This window comes from Salvia splendens, chromosome 4, assembly GCF_004379255.2.
Source record: "Salvia splendens isolate huo1 chromosome 4, SspV2, whole genome shotgun sequence".
Lineage (NCBI taxonomy): Eukaryota > Viridiplantae > Streptophyta > Magnoliopsida > Lamiales > Lamiaceae > Salvia > Salvia splendens.
This window is the reverse complement of record NC_056035.1, coordinates 7,711,335-7,732,788: the sequence shown is the minus strand read 5'-3', so window position 1 is coordinate 7,732,788 and position 21,454 is coordinate 7,711,335. Positions and strand designations below refer to the sequence as shown.

Sequence of the window (21,454 nt, the reverse complement as noted above, 5' to 3'; positions counted from 1 at the left end):
TAGAATGCTTGGCAGCATTGACTGCATGCATTGGACGTGGAAGAATTGTCCGACTGCTTGGAGGGGGCAACACTTAAGCGACCACAAAGGCGGCGGCCCAACACTTATCCTTGAAGCGGTCGCCGACTACCGCCTATGGATTTGGCACGCATATTTCGGCGTTGCCGGATCCAACAACGACTTAAACGTGCTCTATTCTTCACCCCTCTTCAATGATGTGTTGAATGGTGTAGCACCGACGATCGACTTCACCGTCAACGGAAATACATACCACATGAGTTACTATCTCGCCGATGGTATCTACCCAAGGTGGTCGACATTCGTGAAGACGCTCAGCAACCCGCAAGACCCGAGACGGGTTCTTTTTGTACAGCATCAAGAGTCTGCGCGGAAAGACGTCGAAAGAGCTTCAAGCCCGATTCAACATTGTGAAGGCCCCGGCTCGGCTGTGGTACTTGAACAATATCGCCGACATCATGTACACGTGTATTATCTTACACAACATGATTATAGCCGACGAAGGACTGAGGGCGGCTAGCTTCTACGATGAGGATGAAGCCGGAAGCTCAAGCGCGAGGTCCCGAGGTGTGCATACGACGGTGGGTGAGAGGATCGTAACAAGGCACACAATGCGCGATACCCGAACCCACGTTGAGCTACAAGAAGACCTAATCAAACACATGTGAGCGAAATTCGGCAACGCGTAGTGAGTTTTTTTAATTTTACGAATTTAATTATGTAATTTTTAGGATTTTAATTATGTAATTTTTAATATTTAGGATTTTAATTATGTCTTTTTTATTTTATTTGTAATTTGTAATATTATTTCGGTTTTTAATGAATTTTAATATTATAGAAATATTTTTATTTAAATTGAATTGTGCACGTTCTTGCAGAAGAGCACCGCTGTGGGTGTTGTGCTCTTGCCTAAGAACAGGCAGAAAAAGTGGGCCGGGCCCACAACCGTGCTCGCTGGCAAGAGCACGGTTGTGGGTGCTCTTAAGACTGAAGATTTAGGACCAAATCAAGTGTTTGAAAGGAAGAAGAGTTTGGTTTAGAATTTAGTACTCCAAAGTTATAAGTCAATGAGAAAATAAAGGCAAGAATACCTAATTACCGGATAAACATGTTACATATGAACACAACAAACATATGCCAGTTTTAAAGAATCTGTATTTCCTAGAAATTTCATTTTGTCGATATGAAATGACATATTATTACTATTTATTATTATTATTATTATTATTATTATTATTATTATTATTATTATTGCTGCTGCTGCTGTTGTCATTTTATTATTATTATTATTGCACATCTGAATTTCTTAGCAAATAGGTCAATGGTGATACTCAAGAAGAGTACATGTTTCTCTAACTTTTTTATTATTTTTAATATCACGATTGTTTATAGTATTAATATTATTAGTTTTGATGAATACATGAATTTATATAAAAGATTCTCATATTTGATCCTCTTTTTGATTGAAATAAATAAATAAGTAAAAAATTATATAAATAAAATCGAATGAAATTCACATAATTATATAAAAGATTCACATAATTCACATACTTTTCAGAACAAAATTGGATGGGATCAGTGAATGCATGTATTACTCTTGAAGTGGTTGAAGAATATATGCCCAAAAAAGTTAAACATGTTATCTTTGCAAATTAAAACTCACGTTTATAGGAGTATATCACATAATTTTCGATGTCCTACTAGAATTCCACTATTTTAATGGAGTAACATTTGTTATATCATAAAAGAGTAAAATTACCTGACATATTATGATTACATCAATAAACAAAAAAATGGAAGTTAGAAAAAAGTATAGTACATTAATTACATGATTTTAAAATTTTTTGATTAATTATTATAAAATTATGGTGTATTATTTTCAATTTTTTTTAATTATGAAGTACATGTAATCATCAATTCTTATTTTATAAAAAATATTATTAAAATAGTTGAACTCCTGGGGTATTGTAATATGCATAAAATCTTTGTGAAGTAGCTAAATGAATTCCTATTTTCTAGATTTTAGCATCTTTAATGAGTGGAGATCTGCATTTTATATTACTTCAATATAGACTAAAGTATATTTGACATAATTAAGATTTAGGGTCACTCGATATAAATAAGTACTACAATGTTTTAGATTTATAATTTTCACGTGACTTGTATAATGAAAATCATAGCACTATTTTTTTCAAAAATAAAACTGCGTCCTCTGATTTCTCCATACGTCGTAAGACAACCAATTTTATGATATGTACTAGTACAAATTAAAGGCAAACTTGCTGAAAACAGGAATGTTATATTAGTAAAAATATTTAATTCATACAAAGTGGTATTCTTATTGTAATGTTCCAAAAACTATGTGAAAAAGTAATCATTGATAAAAATATGTTTTTATAAAATTGCTATTTGATTCACATACACTGACTCATTTTGCAATTTTGAAATGAGTTTTTAAACACAACAATGCTCAATAGTTCAATTCGTCGTAAATAAAACTATTATTTCAATTTGTTGTAATTAAAACTCTCCCAGAATTTACAGCTACTGAACCGAAATATTCAGAATATAGTCAGTACTCATTCAACTTTCAAGACTTTGATTTGAGAAATCAAAGTTTGGCTTGAAGGCCTCTTGTTTAATGTTGCTACTACATGTCTTTGTCTGAAACATGCGGCGATTTGGCAGACCATAATACTTAACCTAATTTAATTTGTTTTTCTGCTATTAAATATAGTATGGAAACTCATTAATCACTCGACCTATAAAATTTTGTTATACCAATTGTTATAAGTTATGTGTTGTTGTTATTTAGAGTCATATATAATATAATATTTTAACGACACATATTTGTTTGCCTTAATGATTAGTTGCCTATTACTCGAGTAAAAAATATAGCATGAATTCACTGCGTTTTGACTCATGAAAATGACAAAAAGAATTGAACTTAAACTAATTTCTTGTCGAGTTTAAAACAACTGTGCAGCTGCTCGAAACCTATGAATTTCTGTTATTGTGAAATTAAATTAAAACACGTATGGCCAAATTTATTAAGTCATACACATCCCATATAGGAGTATTTGAAAACCAAATTTTTATTTAGTTTTCTTTTGCATACATGAAAATGGATGAATATAACTCCAATTTTTAACATTGATTAAAAGTTACTATTACTCTGAACTCAATATAGAGCAAAACTATATTATGTATTTACGATATTCTAATGATATTACAACAACTAGAAATAACATATATTGGTTATTCATCAAGTAAATACAATAATACAACCCATAAATACTCATACCTATCAAATTCTATAGTACTAATTTGTTTGAATTTAAATTTAAATTTTATTTATTCAATGAACTACCACATCTTAAAATCACCATGATTTTCCACTTACAGTTGATACATACATGATACATCTAAACTAAATAGATCAAGTAAGATTGATAAGTTGTGATGAGTCATGTACTTCCATAAATATCCATATTTAAAATTGAATCCATTAATAACCATAGTTAATTTTGCTACATATATAGCATTTTTATTTAAAAAATCCAACATAACATATTAATACTATAATTACTACTAACGGATCTATGTAGATGTTGATTTCAAATCTAAAACCTGTCAACTATTCAATTCTAGTTATATTACCTGCCCTAATTTATTGACTCCATCTAATTAAAATTTAGACCAATAAACAATTAGGCAACATTTATTACAGTATTTAAAAATGACCGAAAATGATCTTATTTACAAACGACGTCGTTACTTTCAGGTACTATGTTGTCCCTATTAAAATGAAGTAAGTTTTCACTATTAAATAAATAGAAAAATAAAGTACAAAAAAGGAATACCTCAAAAGCAACCAAAGCGCACCGAAAAAAAAGTTTATCCCTCAAAAAACGAAAAATATCGTAATAAAGGTAAGTATTCAATTCCATTTAAAATTATTCCACCAAAATTACAATAAATTAGTGTCCTTTTTCTTTAATGAAAAATAATAATTGCAATAATTGCTGCTATTATTAAATTCTTCACTCAGACAACTCCATTTCTATGCACTCACTCCATTATCTCTCTCTACGCGATCTCTTGTGATAATCTGAATTCACTCTCACAACACAAGCACTCGAATTATTACGGCGTAGTCCTTAAGCATTCGGGGGCTAGGGATTTGTTTAAACTCCGTACACTCAAATTTGGGATAGATTATGCAGAATAAGTGTGCTGTTTGTTGGTTCGCTCTAGGGATGTGAGAGAGCTGCCAAGTTGAGGTCAGATTTTCAATTAGTTGCTGCGATGATTTCCTGTGAATTAGGTTGTTTTTTAGGTATTGTGGCGGAAATAGTGTGAAGTATGGTTAGATCTGTAGTAAGAAACTCTGATTTTGGATACTGGAGATAGCGATTGCATTTTGTTGCTGTACTAGTTTTCGGAGATCATGAGCATCAGTTGATCATATTATTATTCGCTGTAAATTAGAAAAGAGAGAAAATTTTGGAGTAATTTTTTCTAGTTTTGACGAGTTCAACATTTTGAAACTTAGCATGATTCAATAATAGTTGGTTCCATTGTCATTGTAGTAGTCAATGGGAAAGTGCAAGATGGAGTGCGGCTCGTTGAAATGCATCCCGAAACCACTTATTTTTTTACCAAAAGTAAACTATAAACAAGGAAAGAAGAAAGAAAAGAAGAACTATGATTAATGGATTTTCTTGTGTGGATATCTAGCTTTCTGTTTATAGACACTTATATTATGGGTTTGGTAAATATCTTTTGGTTCTGGAGTGAAAAAATTGATGCGAAAGATAGGTTTCATGACAATTCTATTTAGTGGCTCCGATAGAGTGGAATGTCATGTGTGATATATAGGAGTAGTTATTATTGTAATAGACTTATGTTCCACTCTGTGTTAAAGCTTTAGAGTCTGTACTTTCCGTTTGCAGAAAATATGCCTTCATGGTGGGGAAAGTCATCGTCAAAAGAAGCGAAAAAGAAGTCTACCAAGGAAAGTTTCATTGACACATTTCATAAGAAGTTCAAGAGTCCCGAAAGTAAATCTTCTGGTAGATCAGCAGGGTCTAGAAGACGTTCAAGTGACATTGGTTCAGAAAGAGGGACTCAGTCACGTGCTCCGTCGAGGTCTCCATCACCTTCCAAGAATGTAGCGCGATGTCAAAGTTTTGTGGAAAGGCCTCAATCACAGCCACTTCCTGTGCCAGGCCTCCGCCCAGCCAATGTCAATCGTACTGATTCTGGAACAAGTGAAACAGCAAAACCAAAACCAGAAAAGTCCAAACCATCATTATTTCTACCTCTGCCCAGGCCTGCATGCATCCGTCAGAGACTGGAACCTGCCGAATTGGATGCTGAGTTGGCTGTTGCTTCAGTCTGTAGTGAGTGTTCTATTGAGAGTGATGATGCAGTTGATTCACGTCAGCGAAGTCCTCTTGCAAATGACTATGATATTGGGTGCAGGACTGCTGCAGGCAGCCCCTCAAGGTGAGTGGGTTCTGAAATTTATATCAGAAGTGCATTTTCTCATTTTGGTATACATATGTATAATGTGTGGTATTTGTCTTACTAAAATGAGTCTCTCCTGTGTTTCTCCATGAAGCATTTCTCTTAAGGATCAGGCTCCTCTAGCACCAATAATTTCTAAGGTCGCACCTGTTCCTGTAAACCTTTCCTCCAATAAACATCTGAACTCTTCACCACCAAGAAGGCGGCGACATTTGAATGGTCACATGGCAAATTTACAAGTTCCGCAGCATGGTGCCTTTTCCAGTGCTCCAGATAGCTCAAGGTCAAGTCCTTCTAGAAGTCCAATGAGAGCCTCTGGTTATGAGCCAGTTTCAAATACTGTTTATACAACTGGGAAGCTTTACACTGAGTTTCCGTTTCTTGGATCTGGCCAATGCTCACCTGGGTCAGGTCAGACTTCGGGTCATAACTCAATGGGGGGAGATATGTCTGGGCAATTATTTTGGCAGCCCAGTCGAGGGAGCCCAGAATATTCTCCAAATCCTAGTCCTAGAATGACAAGTCCTGGCCCTAGTTCCAGAATTCATAGTGGTGCAGTGACACCACTTCATCCTAGAGCTGGAGGGGTACATTCTGAGTCTCAGGGTAACTGGCCTGATGATAAGAAACAACCAAGTTATGCTCTGCCACTTCCTCCCATATCAGTTTCCAATTCCTCACCATTCTCTCATCAAAATTCAGCTGTGACGTCACCTTCTGTGCCTCGTAGTCCTGGAAGAACAGAGAATCTAACAAGCCCTGGCTCACGCTGGAAGAAAGGGAGGTTGCTTGGTCGAGGCACATTTGGACATGTGTATGTTGGGTTTAACAGGTGTGATAACGTGTTTCTGTTTACCTGTGGAAGCTCTTATTTTTTTATGAATAATGAATCTCTGAAGCTTACTGAATCAAATTAGTGCATTTTTATTGTTCATCCTGAGTAATCGGTTTGATCTATTTGGTTCAGTGAAACTGGGGAAATGTGTGCCATGAAGGAGGTTACATTATTTTCTGATGATGCAAAATCGAAGGAAAGTGCAAAGCAGTTGGGACAAGTGAGTCTTTTGGCCTTGGAATTTATTGGAAGGCAAGTTGAAGATTCTTACATAATCTTTTATGTTTCCTGCAGGAGATCATGCTGTTGAGTCGCTTGAGACATCCTAATATTGTGCAGTATTATGGATCTGAAACGGTCAGTTTAACTCTTAAATAATATTGATGGTGTAATCTTTGATGAGACTCAAAAATATTGATGGTGTAAACTTTGATAAGACTCACTGGAAACTAGAATTGCAAAGTCTAGTTTCCAAATGCCTTGGTTTTTAATTGGCTTAAACACCTGACAGTTAAAAAGAAACGTTGCACGTAACTAAGCGGTCTTTTTTATAGAAACCACTGTTTTTTGATGTACAAATTCATCTTCAATGGTGCACTGGTCAATTTCCATTATCTTCGGCTGATTCTGTATTGATGAATTACCCCTTAACAGGTAGGGGATAAATTATATATATATCTGGAGTATGTATCTGGTGGTTCCATCCATAAGATTCTTCAGGACTATGGAAAATTAGGAGAATCAGCCATCCGCAGTTACACCCAGCAAATTTTGTCAGGGCTTGCATATTTACATGCTAAAAACACTGTGCACAGGTGAAGTGGGTTTTTTTTGTTTGGTCAATGTTTTGTCAGAATTTTCATGCAAATGTGTATCAGTAAACATCATCATGCACTCAATGCTTCACATATATGTAGGGATATTAAAGGAGCCAATATACTCGTGGACCCAAATGGCCGTGTTAAGTTGGCAGATTTTGGGATGGCAAAGCATGTAAGCTTGTACTCTTCTAGCTAACTTAGTCTAAATTTTAATATCCAAAAAGTTGTGGCAAAGAAACTAGTATACATATGGCTGGTTAGGTTTAATATCCAAAAAGTTGTGGCAAAGAAACTACTATGTTGCTTATACTAGGGTCAGGATCCTCCTGGCTTTAATTCTTCTAGTGGCACCTGCGATTTTATTTTTATTGGTTGAGTATTTGATATTGCTTTTTTTTTTACAGATTACAGGGCATTCTTGTCCTTTATCATTCAAGGGTAGTCCTTACTGGATGGCACCTGAGGTTAGTCATTCTGTTATTTCTTGGATCCTGAAAATGAAATCCCTTATGGGTTCCTTTCTTGTCTTGCAAAACTATGTTAATTTTTTGCTGCTCACTTAGGTTATTAGGAATTCAAATGGATGCAGCTTAGCTGTTGATATATGGAGTCTCGGATGCACTGTTATAGAAATGGCGACATCAAAGCCACCTTGGTCCCAGTATGAAGGGGTCAGTACTTTGAGCTCTGTGGTTGTAGATTTGATGTTCAGTGTATTGATGGGTTATCTGACTTTTCACTTTGGTCTTTAAGGTCGCAGCTATGTTCAAGATTGGAAATAGCAAGGAACTTCCAACAATTCCAGATCACCTCTCAGATGAAGGGAAAGACTTTGTGAGGCTATGCTTGCAGAGGGTTCCACAGAATCGCCCTGCAGCTGCTCAACTTTTGGAGCACTCTTTTGTGAAAAATGTTGTGCCTCTAGAGAAACAAATACCTGGTCCAACACCCTCAGATCATCCTCCAGTGACTAATGCTTCAAAATCTGTGGTATTGCTCCTAATTTATCTTGGCTTCCTGACTCAACTAAGATTTTTAGATGCAACTTGTCATCATTTTTTGTAAGGAAGATGATGCTCTAACATGTTGTTTCTATCTTATGTTTTGGCCTTAATTGAAACAGTCTTCATGTGTGCTGCTAAAGGTCCTCAAAGTTTGGTGTCTGAAGGTTGTAATACCCTCATTGATTAATGAAAAATGTGGTTAATGTATTCTATGGTTTTTTTATCAACTGGATATGCATAAACATCTCATGATCGGATAAAGCAGAACTGTATATGCTTAAGTTAATTGTGATTAGCAAATTGTCTTCTTGCTTGAGGTAGAGTTCTTTGACTATCATGTTTAGAGTCTTGGTTGGTGATATATGGAAATGCAAATGGCTTATTGATCCTCAGCCACCGACATTGATCTAAAAGTAAATTACGAAGTTTTTTGTCTGAGATTCCCAATCCAAACCCTCCTTTATAACTCAAGGAAACTCCTGACTGATAGAGAGAGATCCTAGAATGTTTCATATGGACAAGGTCATCAGTTGGGATATAGTATTTAATAAGTCTTGTATTGGAGCTTTAATTTACACCACTATAAAAGTGCTTGCATTTTTATGTATTCTTGTGTATTTATTACTAAGACGGTCTCTGCACTTCTTATAGGGCATGGGTGACACAAGAAGTCTTCAGCAACCAGATACAGAGAGACTGTCTATCCATTCATTTCGAGTTTCAAAATCCAATTTCCATTCTAGGTCTCTCTCTCTGCATGCATCTGTTCTCCTGATTTGTCCCTTTCTATAGTTTGGCTACTCGTTTTCGCCATGTAAAAGTAGGACATGAACAATCTTCTTACCAAAGATAGTTCACACCTTGGTTCGAAAGAAAATGTTTTAGTAGTTACTATGTCGGACTTATATTTTCTTTTTCTTCACTTTCCAGTGACATGTACATTTCAAGGAACATATCATGTCCGGTCTCTCCAATTGGGAGTCCTCTTCTACATTCAAGGTCGCCTCAACACTTTAGTGGAAGAATGTCTCCTTCACCTATATCAAGCCCCCGCACGACATCCGGTTCATCCACACCTCTTACTGGTGGTATTGGTGCCATCCCATTCCACAATCAGCCTATGTTATCGCAGGAGGGTTATGGGAATGGAAACTTGCAGTTGCCCCCGCGCAGCCACTCTTACTGGGATCCAGACATTCTCCGAGGTGGACAGTCAGGATCTCATGCTTTCCGGGAACTGACATCCTATGATAATGATGCTCTTGGAAAGCAATTCGTAAGGACTGCAAACGGAGAACTTTATGATAAACAGTCGGTGTTGGCTGATCGCGTGTCTCAGCAACTCCTCAGAGATCCAGCCAAGCTAAATCAGTCACTGGATCTCTCCCCTTCAGCTGCATCGCAGTGCCACCATACACCTGGATTATAGCTTTATTCATTATCGACAAGATTAGGAGTTAGGTGGTTGAGTAGTCACTTTTTTGGGGACACTATGCAACCAACCATCACCATTGTTTTATTTGTTGGGGGTGCTATTTTGAACAGCAGAGATGAAGATGCTGAGCAACTTGCTTTTTGCAGCACTTACTGTCACGCAAAATCAGCCCCGCCCCGCCTTCCTATTCCCACCAGAGTCGCCACTGGTTAACCCCAAAACGACGATGCAACTTCTAGAAAGTTTGTGTCCTAATATGAAACTTTGACATGTAACTGACTGGTCCTTGCTAGAGCTAGTGAGAGGTTGATTGGCCTGGGGATTACAGCTTCGATTGTATAGTCATTGTTAAATCTTTAGTCTGCGAAAAAAAATGTATATGCACATTATTGAATAGAAGGGTAGCAATTATCACCCAGATGACAATAGCTGTAGAACTATTTATATTACAATTGCAATTGTTTCTGCACTAAGAGAAATTGGAGATAAAACCAATCCAGATTTGCATCAACTCTCTCAAATTGTACATTTTGTCTGTGTGTGTGTGTGTATGCGTCTTATTTTTCTAATTATTACATGTGACTATTAATGTATATGCTTTGTTTGGTATACATATAATGATTCTCCTATTTATTTATCAGGTCCATTGTATAATCCCAAAGTTTAGCAGCCAAATCTTTGTCAGTAGCCTTGGCATCTGCCTTGTCCAAATTGTTGTTCGAAAAGTATTCACCGCTGACGCCTTTGAGCTGTGGATGCAACGCCACATAACAGGTAGTTGAGGCCACCTTCATATTCAGCAACACATCAGTTTAACCACCAGAAATCACTTGCAGAATTCATCACTACTTTTGAATGTTTTTGCATTTTTCGCCTTGATTAGTATGCACTGAGCTTACCTGTTGAACGTTTTTGAGCACCAGTCGACCAACGCTGCTCACTAAACCTGAATAAACAGAAACAATTTTGCTGAGATGCGAGTATGCCTTATACTATCATTGTACAATGAAGATATGAAATTGAAGGATGAGGCGTTGCAACTTTCTCAAAGTTGAGTCTCAGTTTAAGATATCAACCCATGAAATGACTTTACCTTCGAAAATGCCAAGATTACCTTCAAAAATACCAAGATGACGGAAAAGATTGGTCGTGATTACTCCAGGATGAACTGAATTTGCTGTTAGGTCTGCACCCTCTTCCTATTCAAGAGAATTGATGCAGCACGTCAACAACTTCGATATACAAGATATAGTAAAAGACTTTGTTAGCGTGATTGCTAATTGAGATCATTCTATTTCAATATCCACAGAGGGCTCTGCTTTACAAGAGGAATAGATGAAATAGAGCTCTGTTTCACCCAAACTTGAGCACATACAATTATTTAACTAATTATAGTGTTTTTGCTATCTTCAGCTTAGCATATATAGTAGTATCATCTAATTCAAGTTATGTTCAAAATGAGTCCTTCACAATAATGGGAGAAAACATGCTTGCAGATTACCTTTAACCATCTAGCCAGCTCGTTAGCGTGCAGTATAAGCTTAGAATAACTGCATATGTTAGGGATGAAATACTGCAATCATACACCTTATTAATCCTCAATACATCCAAAAAAAAAGGTCTTGCATGAAAATGAACTTGCAGACCTTTTTTCATCGTTGATTTTGTCAAATCGGATTCCTTCTGTGTACGAATTACGATGAGCCACTGAGGAGAGGTTCACAATCCTCCCCTCCCTCTTTGTGTCACGGGCTGTCTTCTTCATCGTGTCCAGTAACAAGTGTGTTAGAAGGAAATGACCTGAAAACAACAAATATGTAGGAGTTTCTTCCAACACTTATAGCTACATGGTACTATTAATTAATTAATTAATTAGGCTAATACCTAAATAGTTTGTAGCAAACTGCAGCTCTATGTTGTCTGGAGACAGTGTGAAAGGCGGCACCATGATTCCAGCATTATTACTGACAATAGAGAGAGTAGTTGGAAAATTAGCATAATTAGCACATTATTCACATTGGTAATATGATACGAGTCTTATACTATTAATAATTAGTTTAGATATATTAGGGATTTGCATATCTTTTTCTATATCTTTGTTTTCTTGTTCATTAAGTTAGTAGCATTTTAAATAGGAGTTATTGTTATCACTTTATGAATTCAATCAATATAATATTTTCCCTAAACTTGTCTTGAGTATCTAGTATAATTATTGTTCCCTATTTGCTGCTGATCGGAGAACGTCTGTGACTCAGCAAATCCGTGAGCCTTCCTTCGAGCTTGTCGAAGGATTGATCACCCTATCCGTCCGAGAAGATAGATAGCCGGTCACGTTACGGAGGACGTTCGTAACAACTGGTGCTTTCATCCCGTACTCATCCTCCACCTTCTTCATCCATAACCCATATTTCACCAACCAAAAAAAAAAAACCCACCGAACCCTCCATTTTTTTCCCTTATTAGTTATGGCTACTTACCACCAATATCAGCCCCCTCCTTCTAGCGCCAGCGGCGACGATCAGCCGCGATATCCGCGACGCAATTTCCAGGCGGTCGCCGAGGCGCCGCACGATGTGGCAGGAACAACCGCGATTTTCTCCACCGGGTTGGAGAAGATCTTGGCGCGATTTGACAGAATGGAACTCAGGCTGGAGAAGTTGGAAGCGCCGCGCGTTCCCGAACATGATCCACACTATTTCTCGGATGAACTTGATGACGAAGGGTATCACTCCCCACGCGACGCTTGGGCGGCAGAAGACGATGTCCACCGGCCTTTCATCCACGGACGACGAGACCGTGGTGGGGATATCCGTCGTCGACGAGACGCTGCCCGCGCATTACATTGGCGCGACGACCGTCTTCCGCAGCAGAACGTTCATCGGGCGCCGTACCGCAATCGCCCCGAGCCTCGGCACCGCACGTGCTGGGACAGGCCGCAGGACCGATACCTGGGGAGGGACGAGTCCGAACAACAACACTATGTGGACTTCTATTCCGGATCGAGGCATCGCCGGACTTCCTGGGATCAGCCCCTCCCGAACATCTGGTTGTCGTGTGGGAGAGATTCGCGCTCCTCCGCTGCCGAAACCACCGCCACAGCCGGTACCAGAGCCAGAATTGTTCTATGGCCCGACGCATCATGGGACATCGGACACTCCCGCATCAAAACACACGACGCGCCCCTCTTTCGGCCCCCGGGGCTTTCTTCACGCTGATTCAGACGTGCCGTCACGATTCCCACCTAGCGCGTATACTGGCCAGCAGCGAGAGCAGCCCCAAACCGGGAACCGGCACCTGCACCCCACGTTCCCAAGCCCCCGTACCCCCGCACATCCACAGCACGTGCTCGACCAACAACCACAGCCAAGTCACCACCGCGCAGCGCCACCGACCCCTGCTGCTGCGCCGCCCCCGCCGCTACACATGGATCAGCAACGATCGCCATCCTGCGGCCATCCTACGACTCACTTCCGTCAAGCTGAGGCCTGCCTCGAATTGCCCACGACTGTGAAGCAGCCCCTGCTTCAACGCCCGCCCTCTTGCCTGCGTTCCCCGAGCCTCCACTCCGCTACGAAGCTTGTTTCTTGTGAAGAGAAATACTTGGGAATTGAGGGTGATGCAAAAGTGTTGAATCAAGTTGACTTGCGGCTCAATGAGAAGAAATTAGTAGATGATGAAGTACGAGCTATAGAGGTGGATAAAATTGATGACGATGATGGTCTTCATGATTCAAGTAAAAGGAATGAGGAAGAGGCATATGAAGAGGAGGACGATTCCACAGAGGAAGTGCTGAAGGTCATCGCCTCATTCCCCCATGTTGTTCAAGTGCAATCCAAATCTATTGTTGAGAATTGTTGGGGCAAGAAAGGAGATAGTGCCTACACCGGTTGGTGCATAATTATTGGAGTCTGTGTGGATTTGAGTATCAGTGATGTTACAAGTATGAATTATCGATCAACATCGCTCGATACCGATGCAAGGTTGATCCCTCCGCGCAATGACATGTGGGATTCGAACATTCTTGGAGGCGTGGACAAGCTTGTCGTTGTGGCGTGGAATTTTGCCAACCACATTGGGTCTCCTTTGTTGACTTTTGACAAAGGTGATGAATGGAGACATTCAGCTGCTCGATATGTGTTTGATCCAGGGGGGAGACGTCTAGCTAAAGCTTTTGCTTTCAACTCTCGTCCTTGGTTCGTGGTTCCCACCTTGAGGACAAGGTGGATTTTAACCGTGGGGGAGTTGATACGAGTCTTATACTATTAATATTTAGTTTAGATATATTAGGGATTTGCATATCTTTTTCTGTATCTTTGTTTTCTTGTTCATTAAGTTAGTAGCATTTTAAATAGGAGTTATTGTTATCACTTTATGAATTCAATCAATATAATATTTCCCTAAACTTGTCTTGAGTATCTAGTATAATTATTGTTCCCTATTTGCTGCTGATCGGAGAACGTCTGTGACTCAGCAAATCCGTGAGCCTTCCTTCGAGCTTGTCGAAGGATTGATCACCCTATCCGTCCGAGAAGATAGATAGCCGGTCACGTTACGGAGGACGTTCGTAACATAATATGATGTTTGTTTGTTTCTTACATCAAAATGTTCAGCGGTAGACCTGACGATGTAACTGGGACGCAAAGTTTCGAACAGATTGCATGGAGCTGAGATCTAACTGAATGGCATCAACCTTAGCAGCTGGATTCGCTTTGATGATTCCTTGTTTCAATTTCTCTCCAACACCCATATTTCTTATTCCCATCACAACATGAACACCACGCTTTGCAAGAACACGTGCTGTTTCCAATCCTATACCACTTGATGCCCCTGCACTTTCAATCTTCAAATTACTATTTACTAAAAACTCTTAGTACATAAGATTTGAGATAAAGGAGATGACCTGTAACAATAGCATTGAGGCCAGAATGCATCAATTCCATTGGTTACTTTGATACGAACATATCCCAATTATTTAGTTGCATATTTGATTTACCATATCTTTCCAATTTATATTTAGATATTTGTTTCTTATTCAATAAGTTAGGGTAGTAGTATTCTAGTATTATAAATAGGAGAGATTATATCATTGTAATCAATCAACCAATGAATCAATGAAATATCTTCCCTAAATTTGACTTGTGCAACGAGCATATTATCGTTCCCTATTGCTGCTCATCGGAGAACGTCCGAGAACCGGCAAATCGTGAGCTTTCCTTCGAGCACGTCGAAGGTTTGGTCATAACAACTCGCGCGAAGATCGCCATCCGGTCACGTTACGGAGGACGTCCGTAACAACTGGTGCTTTCATTGAGAGCTCATCCTCCGTCTTCGTTCATCCATATCTCCCAAGCAAATCACCAATATATAAAAAAAAAGTCAGCCGCATCACCACCATCTCTACCACACCCACGCTTCAGCCCGTCGACATGTCATACGACTACGCCGGCTACCGCCGTCGTCAATACAACTTCCCTCAGGCCACACAACCATTCCGTCCCTACCAGCCGGCCAACCTCGCCGTGTAACCTGTTGGGACCTCCGAGCAGCCGGGTGGAAGTACTCCGTCCGCCGTCGTGGCCTGATCCAGAATCACCCTACGTCTCACCCACTTGGATCCACCCGATCCGTCGCGTCGCTTGTCGGCGATGCCCCGCCGCTGGGATGGTCAACCGGTGCTGTCCCTGCGCGATAATTCGGAAGGCAGCAATCCCTCGCGCGCCTTCCTGGGATCGAGCGAGATTTTCTCCGCCGGGCTGGAGAAGATCATGGCCCGATTTGACAAATTAGAGTCCAGACTGGAATCACGATGTGAAGAAATCGATCGCCGTGTGAAAAAATTTACATGCGTCAAAAGCAGCGTATGGACGACAACCCTATGCGGATTTCGATTCGGGAGCGCCTAGGCGTCGTCCAACTGGCTGGGATCCGGCCTTCCAAACTTCCAGTCACTGTGTTGGAGAAACTCGTGCTCCTCCGCTGCCGGAACCACCGCTATACCGGAAGTCGCCCTACACCGACTTGGATTCTTCATACGAGCAGCCGAGGTAATACACGACCTCGACTTTAAGGCACCCACCCTATTCGTCGGACGTGCCCCCAAAAAATCCTCATGCCGTGGAATCCCGACGCCTCTCACATCCTTATCTCTGTCACGATCCATCTAGCCCCTCGCTACCTGTTGTCGCTGCTATTCCGCCTTCAACTCCACCAGCACCGTCGTGCTGCCCTGACGTCAGTAGAGATGAGGGCGAATTGTTACACGATGACCCGCCCTCACCGGCCCTAATTTTGCAGCTGTACAACCCAGATATTAGTGAAGAGGAGGAGACATTGCTAGAAGATAAAGAGGAAGATGGTTCTATTGGTGAAGTGGAGAAGATAATCACATCGTTCAATGTTGCTAAAATGTCATCGATGGATGTTGAGAATTGTTGGTTTAAGAGAGGAGGTACTCCATGTTTGAGCATTCTGAGAGGTGTGAACAAGCTTTTGTTGTGGCATGGAATTTTGCCAAAAACATTAGGTCTCCTTTGTTGATTTTTGACAAAGGTGATAAGGGAGACATTCAGCTGTTCGATACGTGTTTGATCCAGGAGGAGACGCCTTGCTAAAACTTTTGCTTTCAACTCTCGTCAATGGTTCGTGGTTCCCACCTTGAGGACAAGGTGAATTTCAACCGTGGGGGAGTTGATACGAACATATCCCAATTATTTAGTTGCATATTTGATTTAACCATATCTTTCCAATTTATATTTAGATATTTGTTTCTTATTCAATAGTTAGGGTTAGTAGTATTCTAGTATTATAATATGAGAGATTATATCATTGTAATCAATCAATCAATGAATCAATGAAATATCTTCCCTAAATTGACTTGTGCAACGAGCATATTATCGTTCCCTATTGCTCCTCATCGGAGAACGTCCGAGAACCGGCAAATCGTGAACTTTTCTTCGAGCACGTCGAAGGTTTGGTCATAACAACTCGCGCGAAGATCGCCATCCGGTCACGTTACGGAGGACGTCCGTAACATACTTCCTCAGCTGTGGAAGCAGAAGAAAATCCAGAAGGCCCATTTCTCATGAACAGCCACATCTCATTACAAATTAGTACTAGTAAATAATCTCAATATACCAATTCCTATATATAGAAAGATTGTATGTCAATAATTTAATTTAATGAAATGAAGTAGAGATTCTGACTCAGACATTTCATGAAAATTAATCATCTATGGTATACATAGTTAGGCTGGAGATTGTATGTCTGTCTCTAGCAAAGTGGGGGGTTGCATGGAAAGGGATATCAAATATGTGGCGGCTAAAGCCCACACCTTGCACCTCCTTTTTCCACTTTTTTAAAATACACCTCATTATCTATTTACTACTAGTACTCTTGCATTTTTATTAAAAAAAATCATTTTTATTGTGATCCCATCTCAATATTTGAAGTGATTATTATTTTCAATTAACAGTTAGTATTATTATAAGTATGGATAATGATGACTTTGCGTCCATTTACTGGGTCTAGGCTCGACTTCTCATTCATTGGAATTCAATGTCCTATTAGCCTAAAAGTGTTGAATTTGTACAACTACTAGTTTAAAAAAACTTAATTGGGTGACTTAATTGCAAATTAGACCTAGCTTTTTTAAAAAAATAATATAATATTTCTGCCATTCCAATTTCAATTTGTATAGTGAATTTAATCATTCGAAACTTTTTTAGTGAGTTTGGAGTTAGAGATTTAGATATTTATTTGATATAAAAATTAAAAATTGATTAGGATTAGGAGGTTGTATTACATATTTTTTTGAATAGTTCTCATACGTAGTACTACTATTAATTTTGACGCATGACGTAAGAGCCTTAGCTTTGCCAACGCTATAATGAAACTAGAAACCTTCAATAAATTTTGACTTTGGTTGAAAATCCTAATCTAAATACCAAACTCTTAGTACATAAGATTTGAGATATTAATTTTTATTACAATTTGAAGTATTGAGATATTATACTTGAAAAACTTTAATCTAATTTGCAACAATAGTACAGAACCAAAATTTTGAGATCTAAGTAGCGATTAACTGTAATTAAATTATGGCATGACATCTATGTTAAGACGTAGAATCGGAGTTTGATTGATAATTGAGAAATTGAATTGGTGTTACACCATTTTGGCCCACACGTCAAATTTCTGTAAATGAATATAGCAAGTTGTACCGCTTTCTTTCTTTTCTTCAATTAATTGTTTTGTACTTTAAATGTTGAATAGGAGTAGTTTATAGCAGTACTAATTAGGACTAAATTGATGTTAACATCCACTGTACATCATTTTGAATTTTCAATGCCGGCGCAATTAAAACTGTGAGCAATAGTATCCCACATCGAAGTTTTACTGAATAATTGACAAGTACATAAATTGACGAAAGAGTGAAGCTGTCATGACCTTACTTGAACAGGATCTGTTCTATAGGTTCGTACCTCTGTATCCTTGATTTCTAAGGAGACAGGAAACCATGTCTGGACGATGAACTCAGGCTGCTTGGCTAGAGCGTGATTAACAGCACCATGGGTCAGTTCTCTGGCTCGTTGTGCAGTAGATGATCGTTCTAGGCATGACCCTGGATGGCCTGGCAGTTGTCTGACGGACTTCTCAATCTTTTTGTCTTTGAGCCCGGACGTTGTGCAACGCCATGATGTGCTGTTAGTTGTGAAACACAAACCATTCTCCGTTGCTTTCTTCTGGTGCTTCGAAAGCCAGAAATTAGTATATGCTCCGGAGCGTGTTGTGGGAGAAATTTGAGGCTCAGACCCTTTGTTTGTGCAGATAATGTCAAGTTCAGAGAGAATAAGCAGAGAGTGGCTTATTAAGCAGCACCACGGGTCACTGCACAAGTGAAATACATAGGCATCAATCAGCAGGGAGTGGAGTTTTGGTTTTGCAATCATAAGTTGGAAGACTTCTAACAATATCCATAATCCAATAGTATTTCTCAATTTTTCCTTATACCTGATTTAGTTGTCAACTCATTGCCTTCTGTAAGATGATATAGTTATTACCCATCACATAGTTTAGCGCAACATAACATTAGTATCCCACATCGATGTTTTACGAAATGGAGACAAGTACATAAATTGACAAAGAGTGAGTACTCACAACTTTACTTGAACATGACCCATTTTTGGCTCATTGTGCAGTAGAATGATTGTTCTGGGCTGACTTCAGTGTAGCTTGGATGGCCAGGCAGTTTTCTGATAGACTTCTTATCTTTTTGTTTTCGGAAACGCCCTTCATCAGCCCCACTTTCTTCTGGTGCTTCGACGACCAGAAATTGATATATGCACCTGAATATGCTGTGAGAGGGAATATGAGGCTTTACAGAACCTTAGTTTGTTCAAATTATGTCTAGTACAGAGAGATCAATGAGAGGGAAATTGAGAAAAATGGTTTCACTGTCGCACATTTCGCAGGCACTGGAGCTTGATATTTACTTTTTTTAAGACAAGTTTATGTTTGTCCAAACAAAGTTCATGTTTAATGCAACTCCCTGGTTTTGCCAGTTCTATAATATGAATAAGCAAGTTTAATCTTCTTCGAGCTTGGCTTTCTTGTATTTGTAGATCACGTATTTCAGAATAAGTACCCAAGATGTCAGGTAATCACACTCCTCGATACAAGAATATGTTATCATATCCACTGCAATCTCAATGTTCAATTGCAATAAGAATAAGGTGATATAGAAAATGCAAGATACTTTGACAGCATGAGAAAACAACTCTATTGATATGTGAAGTCATTTACAGTAAATGTGTCACAAAACCATACAATAGCCTGAATAAGGAAGTGCAGAAATGAAGAATACAATTGGCGTCAATCAACAGGGAGTGGCTTATTAAGCTGAATGCGGCCAGATTCATCCTTCTCAAAAAGGCGTTGGATCAGCTCGGCCCAGCTCTCTTTAGCCCAAGAAGATGATTCCGCGGAGTGGTTGGAATCATCATCTTCGAAGGTTCCATATTCAGAAGGCAGAAAAGCATGGGGAACTGCCAAAGTCACAGCCCTTTGTAGAGCAGCCTTGTGCTCCTCATTGTGCTCTTTGTCCAGTGTTTGCTGCCTCTCCATCTTCTGTTTTGGAGGAATCACCAAGCTCTCCTCTTTCTCTTGCATCAACTGTTATCTCAAGTGAGAGAGAGAGAGAGAGAGGTAAATTATTTGTGATCTCTAACGAATGCGGGAAGAGAGAACTTACTTCCAAGGCCGTTGCAGCTTCTCTCTCTATGCAGATAATGGCATGGTCTGACGTCGCGTTGCAGGAAAGAACTATGTGCTCAAATCTACCATCCACAGGCACTGAAGTCCTCACAACTGGAGTAATACTCCACATCTGCATTCATATACCGCCAATGTTGAGATTGTTTTGTATTATAAACTTAGTTTGGATAAATTGATGATGATCCACCTGAAAGTTTTCTCTCAACAATGTGGTAGAGGCGGCCAGGTGCATACAGCCGTCTTGGATCTTTGAGCATCCTCTCCTCCGATATGCATGTATCTCTCATGCACCTCAGGCATAAAATACATGGCAAACTGTTCAATAAGTAGAGACATATTACCACTCTTGTTTATATAAAGTGTAAGAAGTGGAAATAGAAAACTGAGTTTGCCATTTCTTCACCAGAATAGTGACTTGAAGACATCTTCCAAGGTGTGGCTGTTCGAGGCAAGAAATCATCCTGTTTCAGTAAACAGGATGACATAAATTATACTGTAGTTGATTTCTCATCATCTATGAAAAAATATGCAAACACCTCTTTAGCAACTTGCCTGCAGCACTATTGAATTGATCACATCAGCATATCTCCACGGCCAAGTTGAGGACATGCATCTTGCAGGCGCAATAGCATAGCACCTCACCCTCTTCCTCTCGATATTCCCCAACCTATCGCGATTCTGCACCACGACAATAGTCAACAAAGCCGCCACACCAACCCCAGGGAGTGTCCTGCAAAAGTCAATCTGTAGTTTTGGATTTTTTTCAAGTCTCCTTCAAAATGTCACACTCTCAGCATCCAAGATACACCCGGCTGCTTTCAGCAGCCCGTTGTGAACATACCCCCCATCAAATTTCTTCTTCCCAAGCTTGTTATCAAGCAGGACTGCATAGTCACTATTCTTTGCCATGTTTAGGCCTCCCTCGTATGGCAAGAACTATGTCGGAATGGTGGTGATCAATGTACAGCAAGTATGGAGGGACTAGGCCACGCATATATCCTTGTAACTCCGTTTCAAGATCACACAATCAGGGTCGATTCCATAGCCTCCAGGAGGCTCCCAGAGAGGCCGGCTGAGGTCATCCTCGTAGACAGCATTATGTATCGACAGAGCCTAGGAACGGGTTCGAACTCTTGAGGTGTGGCGAGGCCCATTCCTGACTGTCATGAGCTGCATTGTGCAGGCACCTCTTCCACGCCCACCGCACACATCCTATGCAGTACACACACTCCAGAAGAGGCACACCACACAGAATCGACATTCCAATCCTGCCCAATATCTAATCAGATTGTAAAGCAGACTCCATTGGAAGAAGCATTTCAACATTTAATTTAAGGAATCAGTTAGGAAATTTGTATTTTTACTAGAAAAGGACATACAAGAAATTTTATTTACAAGAAAAATACAGACACATAACCATTTGCATTTGCACTTTAAAATGCTTCAAACCAAATACAGCCCACAATTGAAGTAATCGAATCAAAGCAGAAATATCAGAGGAGTCACAACCGAATCAAACATAGGCAATTATCAATGACAC

The 21,454-nt window shown here is 39.6% G+C and overlaps 1 protein-coding gene, 1 non-coding gene and 2 pseudogenes across 3 annotated transcripts; 2 read left to right on the top strand and 2 right to left on the bottom strand.

The window, feature by feature from the left end:
* The first annotated feature begins 4,073 nt into the window (after window positions 1–4,073).
* LOC121798293 (mitogen-activated protein kinase kinase kinase YODA-like) lies at window positions 4,074–10,146 on the top strand. Of its 2 annotated transcripts, XM_042197214.1 has the most exons (13): window positions 4,074–4,301; window positions 4,974–5,529; window positions 5,645–6,382; window positions 6,518–6,605; window positions 6,680–6,742; window positions 7,040–7,200; window positions 7,303–7,378; window positions 7,611–7,670; window positions 7,770–7,877; window positions 7,960–8,196; window positions 8,330–8,374; window positions 8,862–8,953; window positions 9,141–10,146. In XM_042197214.1, exons 2-13 carry the CDS (start codon window positions 4,979–4,981, stop codon window positions 9,637–9,639), a joined length of 2,718 nt encoding a protein of 905 aa, XP_042053148.1. In that variant the 5' UTR covers window positions 4,074–4,301; window positions 4,974–4,978; the 3' UTR covers window positions 9,640–10,146. The 2 variants fall into 2 exon arrangements, with proteins under 2 accessions (XP_042053148.1, XP_042053149.1); XM_042197215.1 differs by lacking the exon at window positions 8,330–8,374.
* A 55-nt stretch (window positions 10,147–10,201) lies between these two features.
* On the bottom strand, window positions 10,202–16,740 carry LOC121799164 (annotated as a pseudogene).
* A 1,342-nt stretch (window positions 16,741–18,082) lies between these two features.
* LOC121801692 lies at window positions 18,083–18,292 on the top strand. Its single transcript, XR_006050630.1, has one exon. It is a non-coding gene; the product is annotated as a small nucleolar RNA U3 (small nucleolar RNA).
* A 1,168-nt stretch (window positions 18,293–19,460) lies between these two features.
* LOC121800127 lies at window positions 19,461–21,290 on the bottom strand (annotated as a pseudogene).
* Window positions 21,291–21,454: the final 164 nt, after the last annotated feature.

What these genes read in the sequence shown, in the direction of transcription:
- LOC121798293 (XM_042197214.1), top strand. Translation starts at nt 4,979, where the DNA reads ATGCCTTCATGGTGGGGAAAGTCATCGTCAAAAGAAGCGAAAAAGAAG. An exon ending in AGTATTATGGATCTGAAACG is followed by an intron (nt 6,743 to 7,039) that starts GTCAGTTTAACT and finishes ACCCCTTAACAG; the next exon opens with GTAGGGGATAAATTATATAT. An exon ending in CTTGGTCCCAGTATGAAGGG is followed by an intron (nt 7,878 to 7,959) that starts GTCAGTACTTTG and finishes TTGGTCTTTAAG; the next exon opens with GTCGCAGCTATGTTCAAGAT.